We start from the raw sequence: 27333 nt of genomic DNA on the forward strand, positions 1-27333 counted from the left end.
AGGGTTTTCTAAACCTCAGCACTAAACAAAGGATAACTGTTCTAAATGTTACCCAACATCACAAATATATATTTCAAGATAATGTGAATTCATAATGTTAACATCACTAGATATTATATGGGCGGGTCCAGGTGCCCTGGTTTGCTGTACTGAATGTAGAACAAACAAAGAACCGGACAAAGAAATCAGCTAGGGCAGTGGTGAAAATATACGCCTGGATGCAGGTGTGCAAACGCACAACAAACAATCCAAAGTGTTGGACAAACTTTCACACAGTTGGGTGTGTCCGATCAAATCAAGTCCTTTGTCTTCACCCTGGTATTACTGTTGACCTGGCAGACGAATTCCCTGGCTTCATAAACATGTTTGTCCTCCATAGTGATGATAGCTAATTAAAGGATGTTTTTTTACTTGAAATGGTCTTTTCGTGGTCTCTTCCTGTAAATGGAAATAAGGATACCATCTTATAGAGGTAGGCTCTGAAACAGGCCTTTTTGCATTTGAGCTGGGTGTGATCAAACCAAGAGATGTTCTATATCTGTCAAATCGCATTTCTTACCGGCACAAGTCTGCCAAAAAAAAAAAACTTGGTTGGTGTGAGTCAGTTTCCAGGCATTTCTAAGTTCATCAACGCTGATTATCGTTTATGTACGTGGATTTAACCAAAACGTTTCGATAAACTATATGGTAACAGTCTTGGTATCTTGTTCAAGAGGCATCTGAAGTTAGTTTTGTTTTTGACTGTTTTTCATTAAGATTTGTTCCAGGCTTCCTCTCCTTGGGGAAGCAAAAGCAACATCAAAACAAGGGCCCATAGTTTAAAGCAGATGACATTCTTGTCTTAGTTTGTGCAAACCACAGAGCTCTGGCCACTCATTTGTTCTCTGCTGGGTGAGGCTCATTCAACCGTTTCTCAGTGATAAGTCTTTGTCTGACCTCTGCAGACGGCAGAGGGTACTGCAACCAACACTGCTCAAGGCAGGGCAACGGCTTGGGAGTAACGAAACAATGGCGTTTTCTATATGCTAAATGCAATGGCTCATTCCCAAATTAATATTAAGTGGAAAATTAAGTACATGTGGTAAATCTTAAATGTCAGTCTCATGCTATGGAGCTAAAAAGCTTTGTTGAAAGTTTAGATACGATTTCATCCAACCACACCCAGTATAAATGTTGGGTGTAGTCATTAGCACTGTTGCACAACAACGGTGAGTCAGTGTACCAAGTGAATACACCTTTATTGTCTTTAAGTGTAGCAAAGAATAACTTTTTCTCAATTGGTCTTTTTCCTGGGTGGTTCTCTTGACTGGAAAGGACTTAGAAAGATGAATGCACTTGTAGACGAGTTATCACTTTTATAAACATTTAGAATGAAATCATACACCAGACATGAAATCCCACAGATTGCATTACGGAAAATGCTTTATTTCGCAGGTCGAACAAAAAACCAGTTTGGGGCCACTGAAATATTTCATTTGTCTTTAAACACTGTCGATCCAAGTCATTCTTGAAGTTAAGTTAGCACGTGTTGGCTGAAAGTCCATAGGTTTAAGTTTTGAAGAGCTGAAGCGCCGAGTGCTTTCTTTACACCGTCCTGTCCCAGAGTCCTTTTCACTTGAAGATCTTGCCCTGGTTGAAGGCTTTACCAACATGCTTAAAGTCTCCCTCCCAGGCAAAGTACTCCTTCACCATGGTCTTGCACTCCTCGCTGTCACAATCCAGCTTGCGCCAGTCGTATGATTCATAGTCGATCTGCCAGTCTGGAGACAGCTGGGGGAGGAGGAAACAAAACAGTGAGTTATATGATTGGTAGCTAATTACCCTGAAGGTTTGAACAACAGGTAACCTAGACACCACTGGTAATCAGATGAATACTCAGGTCAGCATATCCAACAGGGAATACTTCAAATAGAGTGCATTCAAATGCAGACCATGCAAGATGCAGCCAAATTTCAAAGAATTTACCAATAAGTCATTTTCTTTGTCTCCGTCTCACACCATGTAATTTTGAGAGGCAATCCAGAGAAGGAGGCTCAAACTAAAGCTGTACAGACATCTCAACTCAACACTGAAATTTAAATTTTGAATCTATGATATTGTTAAATGTGCCCATAGCATGAACCAGCCTTTTACTCACAAGCAGAGTTGACTGGGATGAACATGGTCTCAAGTTTTTCTTCCCCCATCAGATTAAGACTTGGTGCCATGAATGGACACTGCCTTGCCCAAAGACAGGGGACACACTGCTTTCACCACAGAGGGATGACTCCTGTAGTGCAGGCCTATTTCTACCCAACAATTATAGTCTGCATTTTAACACACAAAATTGTGTATTCTTAAATGTCAAGTCGTATTTTTTAAAGAATGTTTATGAATCAGACAATACATGTCTTCAGCCAGACCATGTATATCCTGACTCCAAAATATATTGCATATTTTTTAGAAGCAGCTTAGGAGGACATTAGTCCAGCAACTATGCAAACATACCGTCTTTGTCTGAAACAAACCACTTTGACAAAACTGGCAGTACATGCTTGAGTGGGCATGTTGTGAAGTCAGAACACAATGAAAAGTGTGTTCAAAGTTTTTTGAAAACTTACAGGGAAAGCCAGCTCTTGGCCTCTGAAGACCCACAGACCAGAGATGCAGCCGTCATTGTTGGTGCCAAACAAGACGACACTAGCAAAGGCACTCTTTCTCAGTTTGTCCAGGCGCTGGAACATACCTGTAAATAAACGACATTTGAGTCACAGACATTTTAATGAATAGCGACATAAATCAACAATGTTAAGTGCGGAAGAAATTGTTTCTGTTTCTAGATGACTCACTTCCCTTCAGCATTTCAAAAATGCCAAAAAGGCTCAAACTAAGATAACCTAATAGAGGGACATTTCAGTACCTCGGTCAGTGTGTCTTAATTGTAACCAAAGCATGAACCAGCCTTTAACTCACAAACAGAGATGACTGGGATGAACTTGGTTTCAAGTTTCTCTTCCCCCGTCAGATTAAGACTTGGTGCCATAAATGGACACCGCCTTGCCCAAAGACAGGGGACACGATGCTTTTACCACAGAGACGACTCATTATAGTGCAGGCGTGTATTCTTTAATAACAAACAGATTTCTTTTACTGATCAGCTAATTACACTGCTATTTTTTCCTAATTCTCAAAAGCACTTAAGAGGGACTGAATATCTTGAGTAAAAAGATTGTTAGAGAAGCAGTGGTCGCTTTAAAATAATTCTTAAGCCGCATTGGTTTGTGTTCTCAGAACATGTCAGAAATCCACTTCCCTTAAATATGGGTCATATGCTGAAGTTACTTCCTTAGATCAATGCACTTGTTCTAATGGCTGCTGCAGTGTCTCACCTGTGATAAGGTTGCAGCTCTTAAACGTCAGTGTAAGCTCCTCGGGGAATTTGTACTGGCCGTACCAGATGGAGTACCCCTCTTTGTCGAAGTGCTCCCAGAAGTGGGGAAGGGCTACTGTCAGTGTGTCCTCGTTGGAGTACTTCCTCTTGAACTCATCCATAACAAATGGGCTAAAAAACAGAACGGATCAGGTCATGTACACATCTGCTTTCTGTACATAAGGAGAATGACAATGTGAGCAGATATGGTAAAAAAAACCCTTAAATTTTGGATTCAATTTTTCTTAAATGTGCCCATAGCATGAACCAGCCTTTAACTCACTGAAACAGAGATGACTGGGATGAACATGGTTCTGTTTCTCTTCCCCTGTCAGATTAAGACTTGGTGCCATAGCTGGACACTGCCTTGCCCATTGACAGGGAGGGGGGGGGAGATGTGGAGTTTACAGGCCCGTAACTGACCAACACACAGTGTGTACACCAAACATCTTCGCTTGTGAGCAATTCAATGTGGTTTAATGTGACAATCAAATGCGTCATGGAGAGTCAACACCCTCCACCCACTAATTAATACTCATTTTAACTCGAGGGAAAGTACTCAAAAATATTTTGCTGAAGTGATCGGCTGGAATAAGACCTTATACACATTCTTCCATCTAGAACACATTCAGAAACCTTTAAACTGTTAGCTAGACATGAAACAAATCTGGAGGTCAAAATTAAAATGCATTACAAAAACTAACCCCACGGAGAAGGACAGCCTGCAGATGTTTACCTCTTTGGCAGGTGTGCAAAGGGGTCCTTGGCTTTGGGCTCAGCAGCCAAAACAGCATCACACTCATCCATCTCTTCTGGGACAGGCTTTTTCTCTTCCTTTTTCTTCTCTTTCTTCTCCTGGGGCTTGGCTGCCTCTTTTGGTGCCTTCTCTTTCTTAGGGGGGGATTCTTTCTTGGGCTGCATCTCTGCAAACTTCTTGGCTGGAGAAATGGAACAATGAAAAACATGTTTAATGCCTCTATTAGCCTTCTCTGGGGCTACTCTCTGGCAAGGACTTCGGAAATAAAAAGTGAACTATTCCAAGCAATTTGACAATTTGCACAACGCCCATTAGATGTAAAAAACATAAGGCTACAAAACTCATTTAAAATATTTTCGCTGAACAAGAATTTAGAAACAGAAAATGACTGTCACCCTTCAAAAGAGTAGTCATGTGCTAATGTGGTGTGAAGTCTGATCTCATTAATGTTGAATTACCATCAAACTGGGCCATCTTGTCACACAGCTTGACCTCTCCGAGGACAGCCCTGAACTGGGGCTGGTTGACGCAGGTGACAAACCAGCGGGTCACGTTGGGGTATGGCTGACGGAAAGAAGGCTCAAGGACCTAGAGGTTAGAAAGAAGAGGTTAAATCTTTTGAAAAGAGCATCTAGACTCAAATCACTACACATGACTTGTCAATGTTAGCTGTGGTGTGCACATCAAACCTGTTTGTAGAGCCAGAGCATGGAGCAGACCGCAGTGATGTCAGCTAGGCTGACCCTCTCTCCAACGAGGAAGGTACGGGTGTTCAGGTGTTGGTTCAGCACTGTAAGGACTTTCTTCATGTCCTCCTTGGCCTGCTCTGTGGCCTGCACAAAGCCAGATAAAAACATGACGATGCAGGATTACATTTGAAACCTACTATATAATTAAGTGCCAAGTCACAACAGCAGGGCAGTGCACTCTTGCACCAAATAATCATTTAAGTCTTATGTTTGTCCAAGAAATGCAGTATAATGAATATAGTTTCTAGATGACTCACTTCCCTTCAGCATTTCAAAAATGCCAAAAAGGCTCAAACTAAGAACCTAATAGAGGGACATTTCAGTACCTCGGTCAGTGTATCTTAAATTGTAACCAAAGCATGAACCAGCCTTTAACTCACAAACAGAGATGACTGGGATGAACTTGGTTTCAAGTTTCTCTTCCCCCATCAGATTAAGACTTGGTGCCATAAATGGACACTGCCTTGCCCAAAGACAGGGGACACGATGTGTTTACCACAGAGACGACTCATTATAGTGCAGGCGTGTATTCTTTAATAACAGACAACAGATTTTTTTTTACTGATCAGCCAATCAGTCCTATTTTTTCCTAATTCTCAAAAGCACTTAAGAGGGACTGAATATCTTGAGTAAAAAGATTGTTAGAGAAGCAGTGGCCGCTTTAAAATAATTCTTAAGCCGCATTGGTTTGTGTTCTCAGAACATGTCAGAAATCCACTTCCCTTAGATATGGGTCAAAACACTAAACTGATGTGGGTTACAGATTTAGGCTTAAAACCAAACCCACCAGGCCTACAGCTAATGTTCAAGAATTCTCTATGCCCAACTCAAAATCCATCATAAAAAAAAACATTGTGGTGAGGTGCGAATATTTTGAGCAGCAGCTCTGATTCAACACTCAATGACTTGATTATTACTGCACGTCATTCACCTAGCAAAATGTTTCCTTTCTTGAAGGTCATGGTAGAACACAAGATTCTACTGATCAGTACTTGTGTTCTATAAATTACATCAACCTCAATTTCTAGGCTCCCTTTCCAAACACTGAGCTACTAGAGTATGTTGACTCTAGATAAACAAGAGGTTAAACCGTAGAGAGAACTGAGTAAGGTACCTGCTTGTTGAACTGCATGATTCCCAGGGTGGGGAAGACCCATGCGCTGGCTGGTGGGATGATCTCAGAGTCAGTGAAGCTCACCCACTGCAGCACCTGGGCTGCGGCCTGGGGAGTGGCACCACGCAGGACCTCATTGCTCACTGCAATTGAAAAATTTGACATTTAAGAAATCAATAAAATGCATGTTGCCTTTAGACACATTAAAGCAAAAATAATAGGGAAATAAAACATTTAGCCATCCAACGAGTGGACCTAATAATGGTTGTATTCCTTTTAGGAGTACAGGTAACCATATGCTACTGTTAGCCCACCTCAACAATGAACAATATATTGTCCACTGCGAAAACAAATATATTTAAAGAATCTGAATTTAATTTTGCTTACTGGACAGACATGCCATGATGAAACTCTAAACCTGTGACAAACATTTAAAGTCCTGACAGAAACTGTCCAATTAAATCATGTGGTAACATGAGGCGCTCTTATTTATTTTTTCTTTCTCCTTGAGCCACCAGGCAGCTGTTGCAAGGCCAGAATACCCTCACTGGCAGCTTACAGTCAGAGGTGGAGCCATTCGTGAAAGTCTTAGTCAATCGTGAAGGCAATTAAAAATAAAAAACTTAAATTTTGGGTTCAATTTTTCTTAGATGTGCCCATAGCATGAACCAGCCTTTAACTCACTGAAACAGAGATGACTGGGATGAACATGGTTCTGTTTCTCTTCCCCTGTCAGATTAAGACTTGGTGCCATATCTGGACACTGCCTTGCCCAATGACAGGGAGGGGGGGTCCACACACAGCTTTCCCCAGTGGAGTTTACAGTTTTTTTTAGATTTGCCAAAGCACCAATTTATTACCAATAGGACTGACTCTCAAACATCCTCAACGCCCATTCTAAAGCATATCCTATCAGTTGGACAAACATTTTGGTGTTAATATTGACTTTATATCTTTATCCTTACAACCATCTGGATGTCACCAAATATTATCTTGCAATCCCACCAGGTTGAGAATCACTGTTCTGGATGAACATCCTAACCCAGAGTGGGTAAAACTAAGCATTTGATTAGTGATACAATGGATGACTTACGGTAATGAGCAATGGCATTGCTCTCAAACAGACAGAAGCCGTCATCTCCCTGGTAGGCCGGTACCTGCAAACAAAACAATGGGACTTATTTAGTTTATTGTAACTAGCAGTCACACAACAGCAGTGTAGTCAAACCAGTTAAAAATTTGTGTATACGTTGACGTGAGGAATATATATAGACAGTTTTGGTTATATTCATTCCTAACATCGCAACCAGAGTGACTAAGATGGAAGGCCTTTGAAGCTGAACACAGCTTAACTGAGAGACAATACCATTAAACCAACAAAACCGGTAGCACTCACCTTGCCCAGAGGGAAGTTGTTGAGGAAGGCAGGAGTGCGGTTCGTCTGCCCGAAGGTGAAGGCAGGGGAGCTGCTGGCGACTTTGAGGCGAGCGCCACTGTACTGGGCTGCAATCTGGGCCTTGAACGCCCGCCAGTTCTCTGGGTACGAGTACAGAGTCTGAAACGAGGAGACAACATTGAAATAGTTGCAACAATAAAAATAGAATTAAAAATAAAACATTGATTTAATTTGAAATAATTTGTCACAATTTTGTATGTAGAACGTGTTGAGTTGCCTTAAGATGTTTTCATATCAACGTCTTATTAAGTACAGTTAAATAACTGAAACGTCTAGAGCCAAAACTGGTACATCACTCCAGTTACAGGGCATGATGGGACATTGAGTTTTAATGACGCAAATGAATGAAGCCATTTAAACCTGATGGTTAGCCACATCTTACACACTTGAAATAAAAAAGGGGACATGGTGACACTTTAAAAGACGCCTAAATATAACTTACAAAAGCGAACTACCGCAATCAAATATAGTTTTGGGCACGAGCCACAAAAAAAACCCAAGATATTCACGTGGCTATCTGTTAGCTTCAAAGGCTAACTAGCATCATAGCCGCTAAGACAATCAAAGGAGTTTCCTTCGAACCCTAAAAGCTACAGAGAACACAGCTCCAACCGGGCGATAACAAAACAGAGATTAAAGCGAGATATTAAACAATTTAGCAGGTAATTTTCACAGAACGAAAATAGCTTAAGGTAACGTGGCACTAGCCTGCGCCAGGAGAGGGGCGTCATTCACTTTCAATGCTACGTCAGTGTAGCACAAGCTAACTGAATGAACATCTCCATAAATAAACACTTTATCTGCTCCATCTCACGCTCAGGACACGGATCATACCGAGGGAAGTTCGAAAAGAGCTCGGATGCGACGGATGTAAAGCGGATTGAGTCAGAAAGTTCACACGCAGCTGCATCTGTGGCCATCTCTCCATCTTACTCACCCCTGCCGCCATCTTCAGGACGAGAGAAAGAAAGACCGAGGGCGCGCTCCTCTGACGTATTTACGCCCAACAGACGTGCGCGCCCGTGACACTTCCGCGTTCACATTTCGGCTCTGGATTTGTACGTCAGGGTGAAGCTCTGCCACGTTTCAGCACAACGCAATAGATTTAAAAATATATCTGAATGTAGGTTTTTAAAATAGACAAGGATAAAAAAAACTATATAAGAACAAATAAAATACTTTATTACTGCCCACATACAGAAAAACAAACATACAGTTGAGATGGAAATTATGAATTCCATATGAAAGAAAAACTGAATGAATCACTTCCAATAAAAAAAATTGAAATACAGTCTGTACAGCGTGATAATAATACAAAAGTAGCTGTGGGCTTCACTGCCTGTCACCAAACCATATCAACCACTGTAGAAAAATAAAGCCATTATTACAAAGAAAGACACTACTACATAAAATGTTCCCCGTGCATCTTCTGGTGTGAATTAGCTCACAAGACCTGGAAAAAAAGAGAGGAAGAGAACTTCAATCAAAAAACCGCAGAAAAATAACCGCGGTTGTAAGACTAGTTAGCAACACTGGTTTTTTACTCAGTTTGACCAAACAACAAAGACATATCCTGGGGATGTTGAGACAACTTCGCAGCACAAGCCTCAGGAATCCTATATTTGCTCTATTGCAACCACATAAAATAAACTGAAAGAATTTAAAAAATATATATTTTGTCAAACTATGAATCACAATTCCCTCATTGTGTTGAATAATTTCATATAATGTAATACATATTATCAATTAATGACCGTCTAATGAGCACATCTACCACCTGTATGACAGTGTTCTGAGGTATAATACTCACCCAGATAGTCATCCATGAGAGATCCAATAGCAAACTGAAAAACAAAGAAAAACTTTTTTGCATTTTACAGTCAATTAACATACACTGTATTATTTCTATGAATCACAATGTAACATCTGACATATAGTCACACATCTTTTCCTGTATTGATGCAGAAATATCGGTCCTTTGTTAAAGAAAGAATACACTTACAATGTCATTCTTATCCACTCTTGTTCCCACAATCTTGAGCCGGATCTCATCATCTTGCTGGATAACAATGTCCTTGAAGAGAACAGAGGAAACCATTAAAAACATATGTCTTCTTTAACACAAGTGTGACTTCAATGATCTGGATTTTTATATTTAATCGTTTAATTTTAAAAGCTGTTAAAACCCAAAAGAGGGAAATATTTCCAGGCGCGATTTTTTTGGTTTTGTTTATTAATTATGTTATACATAATAATACAAATAACACTGCATATTCTTACCTCATCAACTGTCTTATAACAAGGAGGGTTGGAATTGGGGTCAAACTCCATTTCTGAAGGGATGGACTAAAAAAACAAACAAGAAAAGACAAGATATATGATATAAATATAAACATGTACCAAAGGCAAGCAATTCAGGCAACAACTATAGATGTTACAAGGACTCACATGGCGAGAGATGAAGCAAGACATGGGACCGATTTCTGTGAACAACCCAACCTGTAAGAAAAAGTGAAATATATAACAAAGTTAAAATCTGTGTGATTCAATAATAAAGACTTCCACTTATACATATACCAAAATAATTATCTTGCTCAAAATGACAACATACAATTTTATCTAACTGGAATCACAGTGTGTACATGTGAACACACGTTTTAACAACATGCACTGCACTGCTGCTCACCTTGTTGACCTGAGTGACAACAGCGTCCACCACTTCCCCCTTAAATGGGCGGAACACAATGGCCTTATACTTGACCGGGTACAGGACGAACCCTCTGCCTGGCTGGATTACACCTGCCCCAATGTTGTCAATGGTGGTGACTGCAATCACAAAGCCATACCTGAAAGAGAGAAATTCAAAAGAGGTGTCACAACCATGTTGGAATATGAATGCAACATTAATATATTTATAGAATAGAGTGAACTAATGTAAATGTGCATGTGATGTAAGTTTGTGGAACTTCACTAACATCTGAATCCATATATTATCAACAAAATTGATCAAACCATTCAATTTAAATCTCCTGCATATAGCTGAGTGTTGCAGCCACTCACTTGCCAGTGCAGGTTCCCTCCACCTCTGTGAAAAGCTTCTGCTTCACGGTGTTGAGGAGGTTTGGACCAAAGTACCTCGGGTGTAGCAAGATTTCATGCTCCAACGAAATCTGCGAGCACAAAAAGTACGTACAAGACAAGATTTCCGTTATTAATGATGCAATAACAGTAAAAGGGCGTGTGAACGTGAGTCTGTGTTTGCTGTTCGTGCGATGAAAGGGGGACAAACGAATGTGTCAGCATGTGATCAAAACAGAAACGAATTTGGAGAAGTTTTGTTTAGCTACATTAGCAATGCTAACCAAGCAGCGATCACGGTAATCAGACCTTTCTAAAATAAACGTCCCTTCTCTGCCATTAGCCAGCTCGTACAGTGAGAATAATACTCGTACTTACATGGTAAAACATCTCGGGTATGATGTCCAATCAGACCTTGGTTAATATTATTGTTTTGAAAACTTACAACCACCGCATTTCAGTCATTGAATGAACCTGACGCTTATTCGCCACACAGTCTCTTCCGGGTCAGCGGGTCAACCGTCGATGAAATGAGACTGCTGTGGTCTTTCAGGAAGAATTCGGTCACTGGAATAAATATCTCATACTATCCACAAATACGTTAATGGATATGATAATAAAGAACTAAATGCGTATTTCTAAGCATTGAGTAATGCTTTATTTCGACTCTGAACAATAGACAATAGAAGCAAAGCATGGCTCCACACATACAGTCCGACCCCTGGCGGTGTGGAGGGGTAGTGCAGGAGGGCGGCGACAGACAGCGGGCTTGACTCAGTGCTGCTCTGTGATTGGCCAGTCCGACTGTGCGCCGATGTCAACAGAGACATCCATAAACCACTGGACTAGTTTCCCAGGATTGGTCGATTAATCTGCCTCTGATTATCAGTTTGTCCAAACTTCACACACAGGTAATTGTAATGTCAGTCAATATGTGATGGGTTGAATTTTAGTACGTGAGCTGATTATATTAGGATCGTGACTGATTTATCAATAATGTCTCGTCTTGCTTGTATGGACACGCCCTCCAGCCGCCTCACTAAACAGGAAAGAAAATAGCTCTCGCTCTGATCTGACCCTTCAGGGACTCCGTACCTGTGACATGGCGAGTAACCTCATTTCCAAGTTGTTTCGTCCCCCTGTGTTCACACAGCTTGTAAGTACTCGTATATTCTCTCACTTTCTGCTCGCTGCCTTTGGCCCTGTCCCCGTATGACCCCCATGTTCCTCTCCGGTCCCACGGCCAGGCGGCGCTCCGGTCCCGGGGCAAGGTGGCTGCAGCTGCGGGAACCAGACTTCTGTCCAGTGACCCTCCTCCGGAGAAAATCAGCCGCTACCCAGTCCCCAACAAGAAAGACTTGCCTTATGATATAGTGGAGCTCATGGAGGAAGTTGAGTCTAAGGTAAAAAGTAAATGAACACATGAATAAGTGAGACATTCAACTTTGCTGCACTTGTTTTAAAGGGGACATAGCATGCCCATTTTACCACAAGTTGATATGGTTCCTTGGGGTCTTAATGAAATGTCTGTAACATACTTTGGTCAAAATACCACAAGGATCATTTAAAACAGCACCCTTTTTACCCTGTCTAAAACAGCCCTCCACAGAGTGACCTGTTTTGAGTGCCTGTTCCTTTAAATGCTAGTGAGCCAGCTCCCCCTCTCCCCCCATGATTTTAAACGATATAAATTACATATTTTATATGATATAAATTATCAAATATGCATCCCATACTTTGTATTCCCCTTCTGTTGTCCTGGAGTTTTAATTTTCCCAATCACATAATTAAATGTCCCCCTCTGCCCATCCACAACAAGCACACAAGCAGACAGACAGAGAGAGAAAGAGAGGGGTGGGGGTGGGGGGGGGGCTATGAAGACCATCATTTACCCCCGAACCCCGACATTCAACGGGTACAACAACAAGCGGAGAAAGCAGAATCGCGGGCTGACCGGCGCGGAGAAATGCGCGTCCCGTGTGAACAGCCAGGCGGCTGCGCGCTTGAGAACAGCGCTGCGCTGCGCTGCGCGGCACGACGCTTCCGCGTCCGGTGTAAACCCGGCGTAACGAGTGTGGGGGGGATAAGGTGTGGGGTGGGCCAAGGCCATGTAGGGAGACTTCCAGTGTATTGTGACGACACAGTACACAGGAAGCTCATTCCAGTCACTCAAGCATGACGTTTCTGACTTAGAGGAACCATAACAAAATGCGCGAGTGATTTTTTTCCAGAGTTATGGGGTTGGTAGACATGCCAGATACCCACATTAACGTGTAGAAGCACTAACAAAGTGGAATTTTCATGATATGTCCCCTTTAATTCCTGTTGTTGTTGTTGTGTTCACAGGGAGGCTTTTTGCCAAATGTCTTCAAAGTGCTCTCTCACAGGCCTGCAGAGTTCAGAGCTTTCTTCGCTTACTACAATGAACTAATGAACAACGAGACAGGTGTGTGTGTGTGTGTGTGTGTGTGTGTGTGTGTGTGTGTGTGTGTGTGTGTGTGTGTGTGTGTGTGTGTGTGTGTGTGTGTGTGTGTGTGTGTGTGTGTGTGTGTGTGTGTGTGTGTGTCTGTGTCTGTGTGTGTGTAGATGTGTCTGTGTGTGTGTAGATGTGTCTGTGTGTAGATGTGTCTGTGTGTAGATGTGTCTGTGTGTGTTTCTATGATGGCAGTTAAGTGGTATGTAGTTTTTCCACCATGGCCTCCCTGAAACAGTATTGACACTCATGATGGTGACGACACCTCCTCCACCACACGATGAAGACGCCTTCAGATTAAACATTGTCAGGATGTCAGTTACATATCATTTAGGTGTGCATGTGATGTTTGTGTCAAATTTCTGTGCAGGGGAGTGTCAGACACTTGTTGTCTTTGTGTGTCGTTAGTTCGTCCATGTGATGTTTTTCCTGATTTCACATTTATTCAGTGTCTAATGTCTTCCAGGCAGTTTAACCAAGGCAGATCGTGAGCTGATCGTAGTCACAACCAGCATCCACAACAAGTGTCTTTACTGTGTGGTATCCCACAGTGCACTGCACCGCATCTTCTCCAAGAAGCCCACTCTGTCTGATCAGGTATCACCTTTTACTGATTGTTGGCCATAGATATCAGGCCCCTAAATATGCCTGTTTTTATCTGTGATAATGCCTCTCTCGCAATGTTTAAGAAAGAGGAAAAGAAAACAAATACCAGATCCACGCCAAAATGTAATGTTTTCTTTCTTGGCCCATGTCCCATCCTTCCACCAAGCTTTGTGGAACTATGTTCAGTAGTTTGTGTGTAAACCTCCTGCACAAACAAACCAACTAACAATCAGACATGGGTGAAAAAAAAACATCCTTGGTCGAGATGGTGACTCATCACATACACACTGCCACTGTTTTCATGTTGCAAAATTTCACTGCGTGTTTAATATGAGAAGAAAAGGAGAAATACATCTTTCTTGTTCCTTGTATCAGTTTCAATCATTCCCATTTTCACATCCATATATTTCTCCTCCTTGTTATGACTACTTATATATTCTGTTTTTTGGTTTCCTTCCTTACTGTAAAACATACAAGGCAAACAAAATATTTCCACTAATCAGCTCTCTCCCTGCCCTCATCCAGGTCATTACTAACTATGAGAACGCAGAGCTGGAACCTAGGGAGCGCGCCATGGTGGACTTTGCAATGGCCGTGTGTCGCAGCGACACCATCACGGAGCAGCACTTCCAGTCTTTAGAGGAAGTAGGCTTTGACCGCGAGGATGTCTGGGACATCGCTGCCATCGCTGCATTCTTTGCCATGTCCAACCGGCTCGCCCACCTCACCGACATGAGGCCGAACCCAGAGTTTTACAACATGGGCCGTGTTCCCAGGGACAAGAGCAAGGAGAAGGCAGACGGGGAGCGCAAGTGAAAAGTGACACAAACAACAGTCCTGCCCAACGCTTGTGTGTGTGTGAGTGTGTTTTTGAAGGAGAGAAAGAGATGGGCCTGTCTATAACCATTCCAGGACTCTGTAACATGTGGATCGCTCTTGTCTAAAAATAATTTCCGTGGTCAATGATTACGTGAGGGCGACAGTTTGATTTTGTGAGTTTGTTTATTCTCTTTGACATTTAGAATTTTTGGTGTAAGTTTTTTTATTTAACACTTGCCGTGGTGGTGGTGGGGGGGATTGAAATATTTTTGCAGTTGTATGTTGTTTGTTTGCAGTCTAATGATAAAATTCACAATATTATCAGTTGTGTTTTAACTCTATTAAATAAGATCTGTTCATATATATATTATATTTTAATATACAAAGACACTTTTATATTAACACTCATGATAAATAGCTTAAATTCAGTCTCTAGGCAACTCTTTATCTTCTTGTTTATGTAATCAACTGAAAGAACCTTTGTCATCATGTGTTGCAGAATGATGTGTTTAAAACATTATTCACCAGCTAAAAATCCTTTTTTCTGCTAAATTAAATTTCCTTGATTTTTATTATGACAGTATACGACATTTTCTTTCATCTGGACCACAGTCAGTGCTTGGCCAGTGTCACACCACCAGATGGCACCATATACATATTGAAATTTGTTAAATTACACCAGCAGGACTGAAGGGCCTTAACTTAATCTTCACTTAATCATCATTTCAAATAGATTGTTTGATATTATATAAATCCAGATCATTATCCGTATCTGCACCATAAAAGATAAAGATTTCTGCATTATTTCTTGAGAAATTCACAAAAATATAAAAACAAAACCCTATCTTGCAGCCCTACAAATTTATAAAAACGTAACCACTCAAATACATTAAAGATACAAAACATAAAAACAATACTTAATAATAACACATTTTCCATCATAGTCATGTTTGTTCACATTAATTTATTTGTCGTGTGCTACATCATAGATTAAATTAATTCTGGTAGAAACACTGCCAAGAAAGTGAAAACAAAATATATCAGTGATCTGCCCATTTATTCAGATCCACTCCAGGATTTTATGGTTTCTTCTTTGGGCCTCGAATATTTAGGGAGATATTTCCTTAAGTGAAAAATTGTCATTTCATATGGGTCTGTGAATGTCAAGTCAATGTCGCATTTCAGCCTGAGGAACCAATGTGCCTGAAGGTCGTCTAAACAGGATATCTACTCCTTCTTCAGGTACAAACATAATCACATTAAATTCTTCTGAAGAGCTCGAGACACATTGTTCCACTCACATTAGTCAAGGTCGTTTTACTGAGGACTTTCCTCTGGAGGACTCTCTGAAGATCAGATTAATATTTCTGCTGTTTAAACATCGACATGAACTTCAGCGATAAATATAAAATGAAATGAAAGCTGACATATGAATCTGTTCAAATTCCGAGATGGGACCCTGCTGGTCTGAAGTGCTTTGTATTGATTGTGTATCCAGAGTTTTCCTGCAGGGTGAAGTTTGCAGGCTACAGGACACCGCTCCGCTCAAAGACTGTAAATAACAGAGGAATCTTTAGAATTTGTAACACTGTGATGACATTTTCCCTTCAACTCACTGTACGTTGACAGAATATAAACTTTAAAAAAACGTTATCTTACCCTGGCCCGTATATGCAGTATAAACGAAAAATTATTCCTGTCATTCACTCCAGACTTCCCGCAGTCAGTCAACCCACATAACTCAAAGAGAGATAGGAATTTGGGTTTTGTAAGACGTGCTTTTCACTTCTTTTATGCCTCCTCTGGGTGTTTGGGCAAATCTTGTCCATGTCAATTGAACACAACTTTGAATGTTGTCAGATAACTCCTCCAGTCTCTCACTGTTACTGAGGAGAGGAGGAGTGGCCTAAAAACCTGATTGTTCTCATGTAAATTGTGTCTTCAGTCTACAGCCTCTTCCTCTTTATTGTGAGGTTAAGCTCAGTATTTGCTGAACAACCGTGTTGCTCTTTCAATCCTCTTAAACTGTAACTTCACATCCAAAGACAATAAAACCAAGACAGATGTTCAACAGGGATGTGAAGGCACAAGATGGGGAACTGTGTGTTCTGTTGTAGGATAAGTTGATATAAGGAGTCAGAAATCAATAATAAGAAGCATGAACCTTCACAGTCGGAAATCCAACTCTTTTGGTTCATGAGGCATTTGAATCGTAAACAAAGAGAACTGATCACTTCAGTTAAAAACAGTTGCTGCTACCGTTGTTTTGTTAAATACAAAATGCGAATAGTATTTGAGCAAGATGAACAGATATTGAAGTAATCAGTATTTTTCCTACAGCTACACCCTCTGGTTGTATGGGTCTGCCAACAAGTGCAGTTTCAATCTACTTAAAAAAATGTCAGACTAACAAAAGGTCACTGTGACCTTTGACCTCTGAAATCTGATCAATTAATCTTTGAGTCCAAGTAATCCACACGCGAGCACGGCTCCAGAAGAGGATCACAGCGGACATTTAGACCAAAAACATGGTGTAAATGACGCCGTTTCCAGTCGAATTTGGATGTCGGGGCCTGCAGACACTTGGATGACACATTTCTCTGTTGTTTTTTACGTTTGAAGAAGTGGTCCCCAGTTACTTCAATTGTATCGGATTTGGGACAGCAAATTTCAAGATGTTTTTTCCTCTTTTAACTAGGCTTTACTTAGACAGGAGGGATGTTCTCTCACTCTGTGACTCACTGAAGTGAATGCAGATGTACAGAAGGATTGAAACAACAAGGCACACATGGGACATGAGCAAATGGACAGATGCAAGGATGAGAGCATTATCCTCTCCTGTTAGGAATGTGTCATTTACTGTAAAAAGTTTGTGTTGACATGTATGAGTGCAAAACTACATATATGCACAATCTTGTGTGTGTGTGTGTGTGTGTGTGTGTGTGTGTGTGTGTGTGTGTTGAATGTGGCTGCTCTGTGAGCATTTGCAGCTGGGGTCATTTGCATTAATTGCGTTTGATTGAATTTCCCATGTAACAGAGCAGCTACTTGTTCCCTATCTGGGAATCGAATCCCCACAGACTCGACATCAGAGATAGAACATGCAGTCAGTCACACAGCTGTGACACAGAGAGCTTTAAAAAAAAAAAAAACACTCCATGTGGCGAACACATAGAGGTCAAGGTGCTATTATCTTTGCAGTAAAATTGTTGGCGGCAGCGTCATCCTGAAATGTCAGATTTCAATGTCAGTCTCTGAAATATACACTGAATGAAAAATATACCTCACCCAGGGAGACTTTACAAAGAAACATTTTTTGAATTAAGCAAAGATGTGATGAATGACAAGAGTCATTATTACATTATGCATCATGAACTGAATCCTATCATAATATTCCGCCCCTCAAAGGTTCCTGACATTGATCCTTATTATCGTTTCAAGTTTATTCATGTCATTCCAGCCACATCTGTAAAACATACAAGGGATCGAATCATGGTTTCTCAGGACCCTCGAGCACAAGCAGTTAAAAGACAATGAAAAAAAGCAGTTTTAAAGACAAGTGTGATAATTATAAAGTGCAATCAAGTGCCTGACTTAAAATTATTTAAAATAATAAAAACATGAAAAATGCATAATTATTTATTATGCCTGGGATTTAAATGCAGGGGTTACGGCCTGTGGGAAGAAACAGTTTCCCATCCCTGTCACACTGAGGTAACATACTGATGTACAGGTATGGGTAATATATTCAGGTAATCTTTTGGTTGTTGTTGGCAAATTTTAAAAGTTTCAGGTATTAATATATGCAGCAGTTTACGAGGAAGCGTGATGCAAAATAGGTTCAACAGGAACGTCAGTCTGCACATCCTGAATCTGATCAGGGAGCTGGTAGACCTGTCAGAGCAGCTGTCACGTAACGCGTCGTGATGATAAAAGTCACGGCGCTGACTCTCGGGTGAAGGTGTAAGAGCAGCTTTAAGAGCAGCCAATGAGCCAGCAAGGATAGAAAGTAACATACTTGATATCACTGTCATGAGGAACTCAGGGCTGGAACCGAAGTGAAGTAAAAATACTGCAGATAACGTGTAGCTTTCTACATCATGTCTACAGAAACAGATTTACTGCTACAAATCATCCCGACAACTCTGAAGCAACCACTAATGCGCTGCTCCTCCACATGGCTGAGGCTCTTTCATGACCTCTCACTCAACCAGTTTGGGAAGTGTTTCAGATTAGGCCGTTCCAGACGGATAATCCAAATGCACATTTGCTCAGATTACTTCATGCCTGCGGATTACAGGTCATGCATCATCTCATATTTGCTGCTAAAAGAGAGAGATTGAGAGATTCATGCATGTGCTGGTTTTATTTGTATGCTTACCGTTGCTATTTTTATTGTGTGTTTTGAATGTATGGCTGCCTGGGCATTTAGAGGTAACCTACATTATGCTGTGTAGGCCCCATGCCTTTATTTTCCCTTTGAAGATATTCAATAATAGTGGAGATCAGGTGCTGCCAATGCAGACATCCAACTGTGACCTGCAGCCTGTCTTCTGAGCTCTGCAGCACACTGGAACTAATACTGTCAGTGTTGGATGGGAGATTGTTTTGTCCCTGTGATGTGTTTGGTTTCGGCTTCATTCCCATCTTAAACATCAAAGCCTTCTATCTGCTTTGTTTTTTTTCAAGTCTCTGTTTTCACCGTGTTTAGGCTCCAGATTAGTGCTAGAATCTAGGTTGTAATAACTATTTCAGAATTCTGCTCTTTCTGCGCACGCCCTTGAAATGTGGCAAGATCATCAGCTCGGCAGACTCTTGTGAGCGTGCGCAAGTGCTGTGCTCATGAATATCATTTGACTGGTTTAATTGCAGCCATGTGTTCAGAGGGGATTTGCACATCTCACATATGAAACAGGAATTTGGGCTCAGTGAGAGAGAGGAGGAAACCCCTCAGGACAGTGAGAGGAGACTGATGGATGACAGGACTCCCCTGCCCAGCCAACTCCGCCATCGCTCGCTCATTTTGGTGAAGCATCACATTTGCATTCAGGCCGTCCCCTCTTTTTCCCACCCACCGAAATGAATCAGGGCTTATTACAGTAATGAAAGTGTCGTGGCAGAATGAATTAAACAATGCCTTAAGAGATTACTGAAACAGGAAGGCACAGCGAAGAAATGTAAAAATAGAAAAAACGATAAAGAGAACAGAGAACAGAGACAGAGAATAGACCAGTGTGTGAAGGTGAGAGACTGTTTACACCCGAGGAGCCGGTGGCCGGGCAACATGCAGGGCAAAGAGGGGGAAAGAGCGTCTTCTGGTGCGGCTGAAGCATCCAGCGAGGTCCTCAGCCCCCAGGGGATTGTGGGAGTGTTGTGTCCATGGGGACTGGAATGAGAAATGCAAAGAGGGAGCAAGAGATCTGCTGTGGAGTCCCACCTACCCACAATGCACCTGCCACACATACACACAGCGAAAGCTTTCTATGAACTAATAAAGCCAGCCAAGGAGTTCAGCAGGAAGAGGTCACTCTCATATTGGATGGTAATAAGAAGGAGCTTCAGCCCAAACCTATTTCTTTATGGATTTTATTATTTTCTTGCCCTTTCTGCTTTGCCCCACAGCCCCCATCGACTTGTTTATGGTTTAGATATGACAATAATGCAGCTGCTGTATATTATTTACTGTTGTTGTTTTTCACTGCTATAGATTAGATTTTAATCAGTGTTCCAAGACAAAAAAGAAGAAAAGCATCTGTGTTTTGGTCCATAACTTCTTGATTCCCCGTGAAGTGTACATCAGCTGCACGCTGAGCCCAGCAGCCTGACCGTTTGACACCATGAACGTGCAATCTGGTGTCGCTAAGGCCCCCGCTGAGCACAGTGTGTGTGATTGTGTTTTTGTTGATGTATACAAGCGTGTGTGTGTGTGTGTGTGTGTGTGTGTGTGTGTGTGTGTGTGTGTGTGTGTGTGTGTGTGTGTGTGTGTGAGGCACCCAACCACCCAGTCTTGCACTTGCACCTGCCACCACTGAGGCTCTGTATCGACAGCCTGACATAAAAAACAGCAACAAAAATAACTTAACGCAACGACACTTGTTTACATGTTGTGATCTCAGGAGCCTCTCGACTGTGAAGGTCTGGCTGAATATTTCAGGCACTTGAAGATTAGCAGCAGAGTCTGGCAGCTGAGATGTTTTCTTTTTCTCACCGGGGGGTTTGCTATGCATACCAGGCGGCGTTGATGAGATTGGGGATGCATGCATCTGTTCCAACAATTTCTTTTCCCCGAGACTGTTAACTAATTTTCATAATGTGAGACATAGTAAAAGACATGTTAGACATAAGGACGAGTGTTAGGAAGGGCAGTGGAATTCGCGGAGACCTTAGGAAAACTGTTCAGGAAGAAAATAAAACAATTTACGTCTGTTTACAGTTGCAAAAATAAAGACTATTTGCCTCCAGGATTCCTCGTAATTTTAACATTTACATTCATATATCTTCTAAAGCCAGACTGATGCTGCCACCGATTCCATGGTAGTGGTGCATTTCTGTTGTGTTTTTGTCCAAAAAGCCTCCATATTGTATAAACATTAAAATATGAAAGCCTACAGGACAGAACAGAACAGAATAACTAGCTTAGCATGGTGATTGATATGATTTTTTCATTTTGTTGCATATTTGAATTTGAAGCTTGTATTGTTATTGTTGTGCTCCCTCCGCCCTGAGGGAATTTGTCTCAGACCACATTAGAGTGGACAGATTTCTAATTAAGCATGAAAAGAAAAGTGCTTGATTTGGTGTGTGGTTGCTATTTGTCTTTCCTGGATTCCAGACTAATAACACGGTTAAAACTGTTTTCTCAATTAATTAATATCAATCTTTGCAGTTTTACTAAGTTTTACAGATTTTTTAATAAATGCCGCTTACTCATATCAGTCCCCTTCACACAAAGAGCCGATAGTGAGAACTTTTAACTTCATAAAATATGAGACTTTGGGACTGAGGGCGATGCCAAAGAAGAACAAGATTCAGAAAAAGATTCTACTCGGAGGACATTTGATTCCAATTTGAAAAAATAGGATTCCAGTCTCCCTCTAATAACTCAGGGGTTTGTAATAGTTTTTTGAATGTGCAGACTCACGAACATCCAAACTTTATCTCTAACAGAAATAAATACACCAACCATTAAGCCTGAAACATGGGCACTGTCTTATCGATTGGAGTTCTTCCAGAAAACATCAAACAATTGGAAGTTGAGACAAAGCTTTTGTTGGTCGCACAAAAAAGAAATCAGAGCACATTTCCTAGACCACAGAAGGAAAACATGCCCCACTTATTTTTTTTGTCTCGCCTGCTTTTTTGGCCTATTTCAGCTCAAATTTTCATTTGATATCCTAGCCCATAAAATAGTTTAATTTCTTTCTTCATCTGAGACCAAAGACCATTTTCCAATCAATCTCTTATATATTTTTTCTTTTGTACATTTGAAAACAATGTATTTCCCTTGTCCTGGTGATACTCTTTGACAGTTTGACCTCCCTGAATGGATTGAGTTCTTACAGTTGAGGCTGAATTTATTACTTTCCTTTTTTTCCTGTAATGGCACATCCTGGCCCATTAAAGTGTAGAACAGAGAATATTGCAAAGTTATAAAAGCTGGGGACAAAAACACCAGATGCCAAAATGTCTTACTAATCTGCCTAATTCCTAAACATTGCTTTTATTGATGTGCTCGTCCTTAAATGTGCCGCTCGTTTGCTGTTATTACAACTGAGTCACAACCATTTACACAGTTCATTCCAGTTCATCCTCTGTGTTATCGTCATTAACAGACCATCATTTTACATTGAAGGCATCTGGCTGATGTGTTTTCTTCCACGTTGCCAGCTCGTGTGAAGCAGAGTGCACTCTGATTGAACCTGTAACTTTTAGATGGAGTTTAACAGACTTGAAACTATTGAAACTATCCCAGTGAGTTTCACTTAGCTGTGATTTAGATTTAGCCTGGGATAATGTGTCAATAGTCCAATTTGTATTCGCTACAGTTAATCTATAAGGTGTAGTTTATGACCCCTGCCTAGAGGGTAATGCTTTCTGTTTGTTTGTAAAATTACTAAATAAATTAAGCTGGACTGATTTCCACGAAACTTGGTGGGAGAATGGGATATGGGTCAGGAAATAACTCATTCAATTTTCATGCCTTTTTTAACACTTCCTGTAACATTGGAAGATCAGGAGTTTTTTTTCACATTTTCGTTGATTTCTCAGAGAATTATTCATGGGTTTCAATCAGGCATGTTTAGGGGACTGATGATTATGAGTGTGTGCAATTTAGTGCAGTTCCAAATAAAAATAAAATGTTGTTGATACTGATATATATGATATGTCTTTTCTGTGGTGAATCTTCCAGAGGATCAGGTAATGAGCAACAAAGCACTAGATTATTCCAGTTAATTATAATAAGAAAATTCTTTCAGAGAGAATTTGAGAGAGCGAGAGCGAGAGAGAGAGAGAGAGAGCGGAGCAGAAGATTCAGTGTGTGTGTGTGTGTGTATCAGATGCTTGGTGCGTGTCGTCGATTCCCATGTTTCCAGCAGTAAGTAATAACTCAGTGTGGATGTGAATTGAGCCAAACTGCAGATTTCATGATTTGTGGCAGTTTTTATTTTTGTGTCATGCTATAGGTTTCGGTCAAGTAACCATCTGGGAGCTTTTATTTTGAAGAAGGGAGTTACACACAAGCATTTCCCAGAGCCGCTTATACAGAGAATAAATAGACTTTTATTGACATGGAGCCAAAAGTTGACACTTGGACATAGAAAGAGAAAAAGAGATCAATACTCTGTAGCTACAACAAAAAGGTTTCTGTGAGGCGGAGATGGATCTTCACACATTAAGAACTTTGCTGCATGGATCAGTCACTTGTCTCCCTCTACGAAACACAGGCAAAAGTCACTGACACTAGGCCTTTTATACATCTACAGTATATATCTCCAGTGATATGGCGGCGTATGGAGTTGAGAGTCCTACTGTCAAGCCTCCTGCCCGTCTGTGGTGTCAGAGGTTCAAAAGTCACATTGCTCAACACTTCCAAATTCCTGTTCACCTTTAAAAGTACACAAATTAGTATTTTTACAGCAGTTATACAATACCTTTCAAAACTACTTCACCTGTTTCCTGCAAATAAACTCATGATATGTATAAGGACGCTGGAAGTCATAGTGTAGAGGGGGCTCCAGCTCCCCCGATTGGCGAGAGGCTGTAACTGCAAGGCAAAGTTCACTTTGTGTAGCCTATCTGATGCACAAATGTAACACTTGACGTGGTCGTTAGCCTGCACAAATTCTGACAGAGAATAAATGTGCACTCCGTGTGTGAACAGTCAGAAGATGAATATGTTATAATGTTGCTTTGAATTGCAGAAAGTTGTGTTATGTTCTTCAACTGTAGCAAAACATCGTCTGTTCATATTAACACAAAAATCACACATAATGCACTGCTGCACTGCATTTAACATTACCTCATTATATAAGGTTTCTCTCTGCATCCCCAACTCTGACTGACTTCCAGCGTCCCTGGATGTGTTTGTATTGTGCACGACCAAAGATGCATTGTACAGTTTATCATACAATATTCGACTGCGCTTTAAAATGACTGTGCGTCTTGCGTTACTGGTCAACACCAGTAAATGTGAGCCAATGAGGTGGTTTTTCATTTAATATAATTTAATAATATAATTTCATTATCACACTGACCCAAACTGTTGATTAAGACTGAATTCAACAGGCAAGTGAAATGGCATCCTACCTCTACACAAGTGTCAAAGCAACAGAGTTGGGTCCGATGCTGTGTTGATCGAAGTAAAAACCCAAAATGATAAAATTCACAGTGAGACATCTCATTTTAGTAACTAACCTAACATCACTACAGGGATGGTACGTCCTCTGAAAAAAAGTCTGTGTCATCTTTATCAAGAGTTCGGAAAGTGAACAGTCGGTGTACGAGCTCACAGTGAAGTGATATTTATACATCTGTACGCATGGATTTTGTACATATATGAGACAATAACCATTGAGATGACTGAGGAAGAGGCAGTGAGGTGGACCGTGACGCCGCAAGTGTCTCAACGTGCAGTAAAAAAGTGGGTTTTAAATGCCTGCCGGAGATACGACAATGATATTTACACTGTTTTCAGGGTAAAGACGACTCTTCTCATCTCTCCTCAACTGATATCTTGATTAATATAAAAAAGAAAATCTATGCAGTGCACTTCTCTACTGCCCCAGTGATTCTCAACCTTTTGCCTCCAGTCTACCCAGGTGTCTTTACTGTTTAGCCTGCATGACAAAACTCTTCACCTTCTATATGAACAAATTGTGTCTGACATTAAAACAGAGTGGGACAATTCTTGATTTGGAATTTCAAACAAAACAATGTCTCTCTGTAATCAATTGTTATGTTTTCTGATTTGTTAAATTGACTACATGATTCAGTTACTTGGCAGATCTGCCAGGCTCTAATTGCATGAAGTTTCTGGAGATACTATAATTTTTCTCATAAAACACAGCATGTCCCCTGCTCCTATGACAATGGTGTGTCCAGATAGTAGGTTGAGGACCACATACAGTACTGCACTCGTTCCTTTACCCCTCCGCTTCCTCTCTTCACCTATTCTTTTACTTTTGCACCTTCTTCATTCCCGCTCTCCTGCTGCTGCAGCCAGCTATGTAAAGTCCTTGGAAACAGCCTCTATGAAGTTGGGCGCTGACATGAGAATGGTGAAGGTGCAAATGATAGAGAACAGAGAGAAGGCCACCAGGCACAGCCTGTCCACCACCGCCGCTGCAAACTTCCACTCGCTGCAGACGGCCTCGGCCTGGTCCTGGTCCCGGAACCGCTGGGCTATGTACGACACCTCCTCCAGGATATGTTGGATCTCTGGTGGGGGAATACCAACCCCCATCCCGAGGCCTCCAACGCTGCTGCCAACTCCTCCAGGTGGCTCAGCCTCGTCGCTGGGGGTGCCGTAGGCCCGCCCGCCTAACGCTACCCCGGAGTCGCTGGAGGGTGGGCAGTGTGGGCCCTCCATGGGGTGGTAATTTCCAAAGTAGAGGCTCATGGAACCGTTGGAGGTGCCGGTGGGGCACGGGGGGCAGGATGTCTGTGAGAGGGGAATGCTGAGGCTCGGTACTGTGCCCATCTCTATGGAGCTGGTGCTGGAGTGGTGCTGGGAGGAGTGACGGTACTTGTAACTGGGTCGCTTGCGCTCCTCTCCGGGTTGTTTCATACGGAGAAACCAGGCGCACCAGTTTAACAGAACCACCCGAACCTGAAAGGAGAGAGTATCAGCACATGTGCACAATGACCAATCATTCATAAAGACATACATGCTGGAGGTTTTCTGTCGCAGTAGTGATTATTATGTGATAAAATCAGTTTCAGTCACTCACCCACTTGGGCATCTTTCCTCCATGAGGGTCATGATGGTGAAACTGCAGGACGATAACAGTCACCACCACTGACATTCCCACAATCATCATGGTGCTGGCAAAGTACTGAGCTGCACAAAAACAAATCAACATTCTCAGTTACAAATCAAGTCAAGCTTTTTTAGGTCATGCTCTTTCCCTTTTCACTCGCCCTTGAACTACCCCAATAGCTCTACTACATAGCCGAGAGCAAACATGAACTAACAGGTACAACATTAACCTTGGTTCCAAAACAGTCCAAAAAATAGATTGATTTCATGCCCAAACATGAAAAGAAAACAAGTCTGATAAATCTGAGCAATAAGTTACATTGCCAGGGGCCAAAGATGCCCACTTGAACTCAGACAGGGGGAATAAAATCTGTGCAAAAATGCTTCAAAACAGAGAATAGGGGTAAACAAACAAAAAAAAGTCCAGCCGAGCAGAGAGAGAGAGAAACAGAAGAGGAGGGAGAGAGGGAGATTAGTGCTGGTTCTGGAGGGATCTTTTCACCCGCATCAGGGAACAGCAGGGGAACATTAAATGAATGCTGTGCACTGAAACGAATGCACGCACACACACACACAATATCTGAGTTCCTGCCCTCGTTTCTCTTGCAGAAACCGTGAAGGTAAAGCAAACAGCTAAAGTTGACGACAGTCACTGAAAGTCAAACTTTCAGTCACCTCATGAGGTCACGGATGTGACCTTGTTTGTCAGATCTGGGAAATAAAGATGAATGAATAGAAGGAGGGATCTTAAAGAGAAGAGGTGGGGGAGAGAATAATAGAACCAAGAGGAGAGAGAAGAAATAAGAGCTAGAAATGGTGTTTATGAGAGTTGGAAGGACATGGGTCCTGTGTCCTGACTGCTTTGTGATCAGTCACTAATGACTTTATGGATACAGTAACGGAAGCATTGTTGTTCATTCATTCAAACCCACATTCATTCACTGACTACATTATAGATTAATTCAAATGGACTGAGCCAAATGGTCTCGGAGATAGGTCTAAATAAATTAACTAAATGAAAATGAGCACACTTATGTGGTGATTAGGGGCTGATGATTAAAAGACATGTGGCCTGATTCTGGCAGCGGTGGTGAACATTCATTTACAGTTGAGTTCAAGCAGCTACAATAACTCACAGTGGCTGAATGTGAATGTCTTGTAAAGGGACATGAGTCATTTTAACAAGGCTCCTAAAAGTGTCCCAGTTGGCCTCGTCTCTAGGTCATGGGAAATAAAAACAAATGGATTAATCACTTTAATCACTATTGATGACACATTTATCAGAGGGCAGTTAGCTTTAACCATGTTCAGCATGACCGAACTCTATTCAATACACTCACGATACACTATTAATACTCTGGTTATATTTACACTTATATTTACACTATTTCTC

The 27333-nt window shown here is 41.4% G+C and overlaps 4 protein-coding genes across 5 annotated transcripts in view; 1 reads left to right on the top strand and 3 right to left on the bottom strand.

Moving 5' to 3' along the window:
- Positions 1 to 1395: 1395 nt before the first annotated feature.
- On the bottom strand, positions 1396 to 8565 carry eef1g (eukaryotic translation elongation factor 1 gamma). Of its 2 annotated transcripts, none has more exons than XM_034598252.1 (10): positions 8423 to 8562; positions 7426 to 7584; positions 7123 to 7186; positions 6030 to 6172; positions 4856 to 4999; positions 4625 to 4754; positions 4146 to 4347; positions 3369 to 3541; positions 2601 to 2725; positions 1396 to 1770 (listed from the first exon to the last, which is right to left on the bottom strand). In XM_034598252.1, the coding sequence occupies exons 1-10, from the start codon at positions 8432 to 8434 to the stop codon at positions 1612 to 1614; spliced, it is 1311 nt and encodes a 436-aa protein (XP_034454143.1). In that variant the 5' UTR covers positions 8435 to 8562; the 3' UTR covers positions 1396 to 1611. The 2 variants fall into 2 exon arrangements, with proteins under 2 accessions (XP_034454143.1, XP_034454144.1); XM_034598253.1 differs by lacking the exon at positions 1396 to 1770 and adding an exon at positions 2171 to 2241 and having other exon boundaries at positions 2567 to 2725; positions 8423 to 8565.
- A 250-nt stretch (positions 8566 to 8815) lies between these two features.
- polr2gl (polymerase (RNA) II (DNA directed) polypeptide G-like) lies at positions 8816 to 11088 on the bottom strand. Its single transcript, XM_034598255.1, has 8 exons — positions 10942 to 11088; positions 10546 to 10655; positions 10172 to 10331; positions 9934 to 9984; positions 9766 to 9831; positions 9488 to 9559; positions 9296 to 9329; positions 8816 to 8938 (listed from the first exon to the last, which is right to left on the bottom strand). Exons 1-8 carry the CDS (start codon positions 10951 to 10953, stop codon positions 8925 to 8927), a joined length of 519 nt encoding a protein of 172 aa, XP_034454146.1. The 5' UTR covers positions 10954 to 11088; the 3' UTR covers positions 8816 to 8924.
- Positions 11089 to 11611: 523 nt separating this feature from the next.
- Positions 11612 to 15033, top strand: si:ch211-175m2.5 (uncharacterized protein LOC568697 homolog). Its single transcript, XM_034598254.1, has 5 exons — positions 11612 to 11719; positions 11811 to 11966; positions 12910 to 13009; positions 13503 to 13633; positions 14168 to 15033. Exons 1-5 carry the CDS (start codon positions 11666 to 11668, stop codon positions 14456 to 14458), a joined length of 732 nt encoding a protein of 243 aa, XP_034454145.1. The 5' UTR covers positions 11612 to 11665; the 3' UTR covers positions 14459 to 15033.
- An 8709-nt stretch (positions 15034 to 23742) lies between these two features.
- Positions 23743 to 27333, bottom strand: part of LOC117769382 (neuronal acetylcholine receptor subunit alpha-7-like) — a 30623-nt gene continuing 27032 nt past the window's right edge. The window contains exons 8-10 of the mRNA XM_034598256.1: positions 25912 to 26021; positions 23937 to 25790; positions 23743 to 23754 (exon numbers count right to left, since the gene is read on the bottom strand). Coding sequence (XP_034454147.1) covers positions 25185 to 25790; positions 25912 to 26021 — 716 coding nt within the window. The 3' untranslated portion in view covers positions 23743 to 23754; positions 23937 to 25184. The remainder of the gene's footprint in view (positions 23755 to 23936; positions 25791 to 25911; positions 26022 to 27333) is intronic.

Source organism: Hippoglossus hippoglossus, chromosome 10, assembly GCF_009819705.1.
Source record: "Hippoglossus hippoglossus isolate fHipHip1 chromosome 10, fHipHip1.pri, whole genome shotgun sequence".
Taxonomy (NCBI): Eukaryota; Metazoa; Chordata; class Actinopteri; order Pleuronectiformes; family Pleuronectidae; genus Hippoglossus; species Hippoglossus hippoglossus.

What these genes read in the sequence shown, in the direction of transcription:
- eef1g (XM_034598252.1), bottom strand. An exon ending in CAATGCCATTGCTCATTACC is followed by an intron (nt 6,173 to 7,122) that starts GTAAGTCATCCA and finishes TTTCAATTGCAG; the next exon opens with TGAGCAATGAGGTCCTGCGT. An exon ending in GCCAAGAGCTGGCTTTCCCT is followed by an intron (nt 1,771 to 2,600) that starts GTAAGTTTTCAA and finishes CTCCTCCCCCAG; the next exon opens with CTGTCTCCAGACTGGCAGAT.
- polr2gl (XM_034598255.1), bottom strand. An exon ending in GTTATAAGACAGTTGATGAG is followed by an intron (nt 9,560 to 9,765) that starts GTAAGAATATGC and finishes GTTCTCTTCAAG; the next exon opens with GACATTGTTATCCAGCAAGA. An exon ending in GAGTGGATAAGAATGACATT is followed by an intron (nt 9,330 to 9,487) that starts GTAAGTGTATTC and finishes TTTGTTTTTCAG; the next exon opens with TTTGCTATTGGATCTCTCAT.
- si:ch211-175m2.5 (XM_034598254.1), top strand. Translation starts at nt 11,666, where the DNA reads ATGGCGAGTAACCTCATTTCCAAGTTGTTTCGTCCCCCTGTGTTCACA. An exon ending in CCCCTGTGTTCACACAGCTT is followed by an intron (nt 11,720 to 11,810) that starts GTAAGTACTCGT and finishes TCCCACGGCCAG; the next exon opens with GCGGCGCTCCGGTCCCGGGG. An exon ending in ACTAATGAACAACGAGACAG is followed by an intron (nt 13,010 to 13,502) that starts GTGTGTGTGTGT and finishes AATGTCTTCCAG; the next exon opens with GCAGTTTAACCAAGGCAGAT.